The 9,399-nt window shown below is 47.3% G+C and overlaps 1 protein-coding gene across 1 annotated transcript; it reads right to left on the minus strand.

The window, feature by feature from the left end:
• Positions 1-1,319: 1,319 nt before the first annotated feature.
• Positions 1,320-3,911, minus strand: LOC123154182 (G-type lectin S-receptor-like serine/threonine-protein kinase At2g19130). The gene has a single exon (XM_044572966.1). It carries the CDS (start codon positions 3,828-3,830, stop codon positions 1,386-1,388), a length of 2,445 nt encoding a protein of 814 aa, XP_044428901.1. The 5' UTR covers positions 3,831-3,911; the 3' UTR covers positions 1,320-1,385.
• Between the last annotated feature and the right edge of the window lie 5,488 nt (positions 3,912-9,399).

The raw sequence follows: 9,399 nt of genomic DNA on the forward strand, positions 1-9,399 counted from the left end.
GCCCGGAAGACCTATACGCTACCACTTCCCCAGTTCGCCATTATTCATCGATTCAGTGGCTTTGAGACCCGGAGGCGAGCTTGGGATCGAATCCCACACCACGCCGCTGATTGCCCTCGCCGGTGAGCCTCGTCGGGTTGCTTTCGCGTCACAGTGCGCGATTAAACTCCATCTAAAATTTCCCTCACTCAATTTCCTGCTTCCCGCACCAGAGATCGAGATGGCCCCATGACCGCAGACCGCCGCCAAAGCTACCATTATGCCAACCTGTTAGGATGAGTTGTAAGTTGTTACAAGGCAAAGCTCTTTATATATTAAAAAAAGAGAGGCTAGGATGAGCTTCCAAGTTGGGTCTTTAAAGCTAGAAATTCCATGTTAAGCAGATAAAATCTGAAATATCTATGACGCCTATTTCGAATATGGCTCCAGATCCAGATTATAACGATGATGCTGTGACTGTGAGGGTACATTAAGATATACAGTTACAAATTTGTACAGAATACAGTTGTTTATTCAGTCATAAGCATTACAAATCGAGAGAAGTGCATATTACACCCCTCAACTCTAGCCCGAGTCTAATATACAACCCCCAACTCCAAAACCGTCTAATCTGCAACCTCCAACTCTTAAAACCGGCCAAAATTCAACCCTCCCCTCCCCTTGACCGGTTTTGACCGGGTTTGACCCATTGATTGATGAACAGTAAGTTTGGAAAAAAATGAAAATTCAGAAAAATAAAATTTTAGAAAGCATTTTTTGCCTCCGGATGAACAGTATTTCAAAAAAAAATTGGGAACAGAATTTTTAAAAAATAAATTCGACTTTTCACCGGTGAACAGTATTAAAAATTCAGTTTTTTTTACATGTACCTGGAGTTAATAAATTGGAAACAAAATTCACCGGGATTTGTTTTTTGAATTACTGTAAACAGCATGAACAATATTCAAAAAAGTAAAAAAAATCAGGAAAATCATTTTTTCACTACGTGAACAGTGACTGAGGGAAAATTTTCGTTCCAAAAGTTCGAACTTTTTTTGAATTACTGTTCGCACGGTGGAAAAGTCGAAATTATTTTTAAAATTTTGTTCCCAACTATTTCTTGAATTTACAATTTTTTTATTTTTATTTTTCTGAATTTTCCATTTTTTTCAAATTTACTGTTCATCGGTCAATGGGTCAGACCCGGTCAAAACCGGTCAAGGGGAGAGGAGGGTTGAATTTTGGCCGGTTTTAAGAGTTGGAGGTTGCAGATTAGACGGTTTTGGAGTTGGAGGTTGTATATTAGACTAGGGCTAGAGTTGAGGGATGTAATATGCACTTTTCTCTTACAAATCTGTAGTGAATACAACTTTAGTCTTAAAGATAGACATAGTATATTATAATGTCTAGGTGCGCAATGCAGCTCGTTTTCCTGAAACAAAAAACGAACATGTTGAATGTGAGCTTCCAGCCATAGCTTGGAGCAGTCTTGGTATCGGAGACATTGTGATCTCAACTAGCCCTTCGAGAATCTGAACCACCTGTCCCATTGTTGGCCGATCAAGCTCATCGTCTTGGAGGCACCAACATGCAACCTTGCAAGCAATTTCAACCTCATCCAGATTGGCAGTACCATGTAGCTTGTGATCTACCAAACTCCCAACGTCTCCTTCAATAAGCTTATGTGCGGCATGCACAGGAAAATAAACATCAGGGTTGCCACCACTAGGATATAAATCACATGAGTTCCTCCTTCCGGATACTATTTCCAGCAACACCATCCCGTAGCTAAAAACATCGACTTTTGGTGTAATGTGAACACCCGTAAGCCATTCAGGCGCAAGGTACCCTGTAGTTCCTCTCATTGTTGTCAATACTCGGCTATAATCCCTTCCTAAGAGTTTTGCCATCCCGAAGTCTGCAATTTTTGGAAGGAGTGAAGCATCAAGAAATATGTTTTTTGGCTTGATATCACAGTGTATGATGCAGTCTCGGCAGCTGTCATGCAAGTAGGCTAATCCTCTTGCAACTCCTAGGCCTATCTGATACCTAGCAGTCCAATTCAAAACTGAACTGCTTCGAAATAGATGGACATCAAGAGAGCGATTTGACATGTATTCATAAACAAGCAACCTCTTGGAGCCCTCACAACAGAAACCAACAAGCTTAACTAAATTTATGTGCTGGACAGCTCCAATTGAGCTCACTTCAGCTCTGAATTGCTTCTCTCCTTGATAAACACCATCAAGCCTCTTCACTGCTATGGCATTGGAGCCCTTTATAAGCCCCTTGAATACAGAACCAAAACTGCCTCCCCCCAACTTATCTGTGAAATTTTTTGTTGCCCGTTGTAAATCATTGTATCTAAATGCCATGATTCCAGTACAAACCTGAGATTCATTGATTATTTGACCAGAGCTCAACACTTTGTTTGTCCAAATCAACAGTAAGAGGATAAGTGCAAATAAGCCTAGAGCAGAAATACCCATACCAGTTGCAACTGCAATAGCAATCCCTCTTCTGTTGTTTCTCAAACTTTGTAGTACATCTTTAGCAGAAAGACGAAGGTGAAGAGTTTCTCCATTTGAAGTAGTAGTGCCACTGCATTTTAGTGCTTTTATGTTGAGCAATTCACTATGCCACATGAAACATCCATTGTTGCCAAAGGAGTATGCTGTGCAAGAGCAATCACTGAGGCAAACTTGTGCACACTGATTCGCGCTTGCAGCAGCTTCTACTTTTGGGACATCCTGGGGCAGTTTAACACATGGCACAGAATAGAACTTGTCTGTGGTGTGTGTTGTGCTTTTGTTGCTTATGCAGTCTAACTGAGTATTTCTCGAGCACCCACCCAACCGATGTTCTAGCTCCCAATCCTTAGGGGATGTTATCTTGAAGCCCACCATACAATTGCAGTGTGGCACTTCATTATCAGTGCAAATTGTGTAAGGACCACAAATTGCATGGACATCACACTGAGCTCTTGGTTGGGTATTGATCATTAGCCAATCCTCTAAGCCCTTCATCCAAATGAATGCCTTTATTTGACCTGAGACGTCAACTACATGACGAGTAACCATATTTGGATCCATGTATTCATCTACTAAATCATATGTCACGTACTTCTCACGGTCATTGTCGACAAATTTTGGACTAATATAGTGGGCGGCTGACATCTCTGGAATTGCAGCGAAATATTGGCCGTTCCACACACCGGTGGACCAGTAGTGTATGGATGAGTTCAATGCTACAAGAAATACCTGGTTAATTCCACTGGGGTCTAACTGCTCACAGTACACACCGGTAGCTGGGTCGATTATGTTTTTCCAAGAAACCAAACGGTGATTCAGGCCGGTGACCTTGTCCCATCCAAGTTTCGCCCCAGGAAAAAATGTATCTGTGGGGTGATCAAAGCTCTGCCACAGAACCTCTGATGGGTTTGAAGAGTCTGTCAGGATGAGATTTCCACTGCTCAACAGCCTAGCAGCAGAGCTATTTCTTGTGATGTTTGCTTGTGTAGACCAGATTACGGATTTGGCAGACCGGTTGAAGATGACAAGGTTGCCGTGGTGGGAGATTGTGAGCTCTAGTGAGGTGGTGTTCTGTATGGGTCTATCCCTATTTGCAACCCATGCTGAAGTGAATTTGGGGACTCTGTTGAACCATATGCCGAGGTACCAGTTGGCAGTGTGTCTGGTCTGGAAGAAGCCGAGCGCGTACCTGCCATTGCTGGAGACGAGCTTGTCGTCGACGGCGAGCGCTTGGCCGGCCAAGATGGTGTCCGTCACGGCAGAACTGGTCGAGGTGCGTAGGCACAAGAGGACGGTGAAGGCAACTAGGAAGGGGGGCATGGTGAACTGAAGGTGGCGAGAGCGTACGTGCAAAGGCTTGCTGTTGCCGTTGTTGTTGTGCAGAGGCTGGAAATGTATAGATTGGGTGCTGAGCGGCCATGGCACTGTGGAGTCAAGCACAACATCCAAACTAGTAAAAGTTTTTTCAGTGGTGATGATGAAACGCTTCTTGCATGGCGTGCACGGCAGGATTTGCGTGGTGGAAATGAAAAGGGTGGGGGAAGAAGAGCGCTGGGGATGTGAGCGCCAGGCAGTTGGCTTACCGGTCGAACTCGAAATCTGGCCGTCGCTCTCCTCCGGTTACCTGGCGCGCAGGCCAGAAGAGGTCTTTGCACCTGTGAATAGCGATTCGTTGGGTACTAATGTGTATGTGTGGCTTAATGATAAGAGTGACGTCGTTCCTTTTGTTTGGTGTACATGTATCTTTATTTATTAATAGTTTGGGTTTATGGGATACAGTAGGCGAAGATGAGCGCTGTCTTGGCAGTAGCGTTGCCGGCACGGCTTAACTTTTGTGACCGTGCCATCCGCCACGGCTACCATTATGTCGGGCATTTCCAGTATCCTATAAGGATGTTGATTGTGCAGCACACCCTGCTAGCTGTTGTAACAAGGATAATCTCTTTCAAAAAGGCAAAACAATAAACAAGGCTAAGATAAGCTTCCAAGTTGGATCTTAGAAGCTAGAAATTTCATGTTAAGTAGAGCTAAACTGAAATACCCGCTATGCAACTCGTTTTCCTGAAACAAAAAAGGAACATGTTGAATGCGCGCTTCCAGCCATAGCTTGGAGCAGTCTTGGCGTTGGGGGAAATTGTGATCTCAACTAGCCCTTCAAGAATCCGAATTAGCTGCTCGATTGTTGGCCGGTCAACCTTATCATCTTCGATGCACCAACGTGCAACCTTGTAACCATGGACAGATGAATACATGATATCAAAAAGACCCAGCAAAATTTGAAACCTAGCTTCAACAACAAAATTATGAATTGGTGTTAGGAAAAAAAAATTAAAGCCCAACATACATTAGGCACTATTTAGTGCCAAATTTGCCCCCTTTCCCGAGTTGTGTTACGAATTTTAACTTAAATTTTTGTGACATTGTTAGACATCAGTGTTATCTGGGATATCCTTCAGGCGTTCTCCATTTTCTTCTCTGAGGTGGCTACAAGCTTGCTCCTTGAGCTGTTTCTCTAGAGGGGGAGGAGAGCAAGTCTAGCCCTAGCTCCTTCTCTCTATATGGGTGTGTGGGTGAACAAGAGGTTGAACCCTTTGCATGAGTGCCCTGGGGGGTTTATATAGGCCTACCCCCAGGGGTACAATGGCAATCCGGCCGGGTGTAGGCCTGAGCCGTCAATGTCTCTGGTCGTCGGCTTCTCCGCTGGCCGATGGGGCCTGGCGCCTGGTGGGTCCCGCCTTCCGTCCGGTACCTGGCCGACAGGCCGTACCCGCCGCTTGCGGGTTCTGCCGGCTGCCCGATACTGTAGCGATGCGGCTAATGATGCGTGCTTTGTCGGTGGAGGCGTGGCTACAATGCCGCCGCCTGGCGGGCGTTCACTGTAGCCATTCCTCGTCTCATCTGGTTAATGGCGCACCGGTCCACAAGAGGGAGGACCGCCTGGTCATTTGCCGGCTTCTACTGAGCCGACTGGCCAGGGACTGCCGCCTTCCGGTCTTCTCGATGTCGAATGGGGCCCGCCGTCCGCGGGCCGTACCGGCAGCCCTCGTGGGGGCACAACCCCCTCTGACAGGGGTGACATCAGGGTCAGCATGGCAACAGTGCCGCGCCGAACGGAGGAGCCCCGCTTGGTACGGCGCACTGTGGCCTTGCTATGCCCTAGAGTAGGGGCGGCGAGGCGTGCGGTAGCCACGCCCCATCTCGTCACATTTATGAGGGTGCAAACTCTGAGAGCGCTTGGGGCCGCCTGCTGGGAGCCGACCTCTCTAGAGGCCGCCTCCCAGGAGTCGGCCCAATCTTGAGGCCGCCTTCTAGCAGCCGGCCGCCTGGACCAGCTTTGGTCTTGGATTCTTGAGGAGCGTAGTCAATCCCGATGTCTTGAAACGCCATGGGGAGCCGATGAGGCTACCCATGGCTAATTACTTCGACGGGGGAGTTGCTTAGGATTGCGTGGCACTAATGTATCTTCGGAGCATCGCTGGGTTGCGTCCTGCTAGTTTGCACATCTTTGCTTTGATCTATTTGTGAGCTGGCATGTTTGCCTACCTGGCTATGCATCCTGTCTAGATCTGTCTAAAAACTGTGTAAAAGGGAAGCTTAAAACCTGGCTTTCTTCTGTCGCAGCTACTCTCCGGTTGCCGCCGAGCGCTATTAACAGTTTATGTTGGTGATTTTTCTTTGGCTTTATAAACAATTGGGGCGGGGAAACCACTTTTGGTTCAAAAAAAGAGAAAAAAGTTGTTTGAAAAAGGAATAAAAATAAAGTAAATTCAAGGAAGAGCTTTCTTTCTTTTTTAACAGCCCCTTGGCAGGCCGTGGAATGCTTTTGTTCTCCTCTTATTCCATATGGAATACAATCGGTTAAAATAAGAAGGAATAGGGGAATATTCGATCGTTCACTCCAAAAAGAGGGTCCTATTGAAAAAGAAATTATCCAAAATAAAAAGAAGTTTTTTTTCAAATTCAATTGTTTATTTATCTCTTATTTAAAAATTTCCCTGAAAGTCGAATTTCATTTTCTCATTCAATGGGGTTAGATGATTTAATTCTTAATATTATTACTTTACTCAATTGACAGATTCCACAACAAATCTCTTGATTCGGAATTAGGGACTCATGTATCATCTGATGAATCCACTTTCTTTTACACTTCTGTATCTTACTCTATCTTGTTTTTAGTATTATCTAAAATAACTGATGAATTATGAATTTTCCGTAACTTAGGTAAATGCTTTACCAACATATGTAGTGTAGTAAAAAATGGAATTTAACTCTTTCATGCTTGTTTTAACTAGTTATTTTGGTTTTCTACTGGCTGCTTTAACTATAACCCCAGCTCTATTTATTGGTTTGAACAAGATACGGCTTTGGTAGAGTCCGAGTCTGTCTCCGTGTTTATTTTGTAGGCACGCCGTGTTAGTTCTGGATTGGTATCTACGGTCGGAGTCCTATAAGCAAAGCAAAACTACAAACCCTCAATGTAAAGACGGACGAGAATCTCTGGGTACGGTAGGGCACGGAGGAGTACTTTGCGGCGAAAGGATCAGCCAACCGTAACCGAGTGATCAAGATACCGATCGATGGAGCCGGCGAGCAAGCGATCAATGGTCTCCGCCACCCAAACCGGCGGCGTGCTGCCACCGGACCTGGCGTGGGAGATCCTGCTGCGCGTCCCGGCCTCGTCGCTGTGCAGCTTCCGCGCCGTCTGCCGGTCGTGGCGTTCCCTCCTCTCCGACCCGTCCTTCGCCAAGGCACACGCCGGCTTGCGTCCAGGCGTCATCCTCTCCCTGGCCGGGGCCGAGGACCGCATCGACGTGGTGGACTATTCCGGGCACATCATCAGGCAGATAAACATCCCGGCGGCCGAGGAGGAAGGGGTGCCGCCACCGCCACTGCCAGCGCACCCCGGCCCCTTCTATCTTTTCCGAGCCCGCAAGCGCACCCGCGTGCTCGACCCGGACACCGGTGCCGTCGCGGCCTTGCCATTCGACGACCTCGGCGCGCCGTCGCGGGAGGGGACAAGCTGGTACGCCACCAAACTTTGCTACACGCTCTGGGGGGGCTTGTCCACTGGGCACCCCAAGGTGCTCCGCGTCACAACCCGCACCGGAAATGCGCGCCTCGAGCAGCTGTGCGACGTGCTTACCCTCGGTGACGACCAGAGGCGCTGGAGGCGGAGGCCAAGCCCCCCGATCTGCATCACGTCGTCCGAGCTGGGCGCCCAAGGCGTCGCCATCCAAGGTCTCGCCTACTTCATGCCGGACAAATCCTTTCCTGGCTTTATCATGGATGCTTCCCGTGGCGGCTGTAGGAGGGCGATGGAGCTGATGAACTCGGTCGCGTCGTTCAACCTCGAGACGGAGGAGTGGAGCCCGTCCAAGCTCCGAGGCCCGTCGGCGATCAACACCGGAACCGGCAAATGCCGGCTTAAACTCGCAAAACTAAGCAACACCTTGGTGATGATGCATTTCGACCGTATCCTCGAGACGGTGGATCTGTGGTTTGCAACAGACTTGAAGAAGAGTCTTTGGGTTAAGAAACACAGTGTGCCACGAGAATTGCTACTGCCGTATCAGCAGATGTCTATACACAGAGGCACAAAGCTGCTGATGGCGTTAGATGGCGAAAGGATCGTCTTTTCCTGCATTGCGGATGCCTGGACACCGGAAGGGCCACGCTGGGTTACACGGATTTATGATTCTAGGACCAAGGCCTGTACTGATGTGTCGCACCAGCTTGGTGTTCGTGCTATTGTTGGTGTATACAGAGAAAGTTTTTCTATGCTTGGGGAGTGAGTGAACAACGCAGAGTGTCGCTTCGCTTCTTCTCAACCAACTGAAGCTCCTTGGAAAGAAGGACGAACCTTCATCTTGTGATTATTGGTGGTGGACTTCATCCACCTACAAACTTTTGTTATTTACCCAAAAAGGCTATTGCCTCGCTTTATAGATAAAGCATGGACCAAACAAGATCATCGCGTACAACTCAACACCACACACCCCACGACACAACACACCCATGGGCGGATACAACAGGTGAAGAAAACAACCACACCACCCCAACACGCAAGCAAACGACAAATGAGCAATGAGGGTACTGCTTCAAGTAGTCGAAGTACTCCACCATGATAGAACTGTCACAGAGAGATGGAAGCCAATCTCAGGGAATGTAGGCCTCTAGGACGGCGCCTTCAAAAAGGGAACGACACAAGAGCGCCGTCGCCGCCGGATCCAAAGGATCATGGTTTTCACCTGGGCCATCCGGGGGGGAGTAGCCACGATGACGCCTTCGGGAAGGAGACGACGCCCACGGACGCCGCCGCCGGTCCAACCGAAGTCGGGCAGGGGATTTCCCATGGCACGCATGAAGGAAATATGCCCTAGAGGCAATAATAAAGTTATTATTTATTTCCTTATATCATGATAAATGTTTATTATTCATGCTAGAATTGTATTAACCAGAAACATAATACATGTGTGAATACATAGACAAACAGAGTGTCACTAGTATGCCTCTATTTGACTAGCTCGTTAATCAAAGATGGTTATGTTTCCTAAACCATGAACAAAGTGTTGTTATTTGATTAACGAGGTCACATCATTAGTTGAATGATCTGATTGACATGACCCATTCCATTAGCTTAGCACCCGATCGTTTAGTATGTTGCTATTGCTTTCTTCATGACTTATACATGTTCCTATGACTATGAGATTATGCAACTCCCGTTTGCCGGAGGAACACTTTGGGTGCTACCAAACGTCACAACGTAACTGGGTGATTATAAAGGAGCATTACAGGTGTCTCCAAAGGTACATGTTGGGTTGGCGTATTTCGAGATTAGGATTTGTCACTCTGATTGTCGGAGAGGTATCTCTGGGCCCTCTCGGTAATG

Source organism: Triticum aestivum, chromosome 7A (genome assembly GCF_018294505.1).
Source record: "Triticum aestivum cultivar Chinese Spring chromosome 7A, IWGSC CS RefSeq v2.1, whole genome shotgun sequence".
NCBI lineage: Eukaryota > Viridiplantae > Streptophyta > Magnoliopsida > Poales > Poaceae > Triticum > Triticum aestivum.

Coding starts and splice junctions, on each gene's coding strand:
- LOC123154182 (XM_044572966.1), bottom strand. CDS start 3,830: ATGCCCCCCTTCCTAGTTGCCTTCACCGTCCTCTTGTGCCTACGCACC.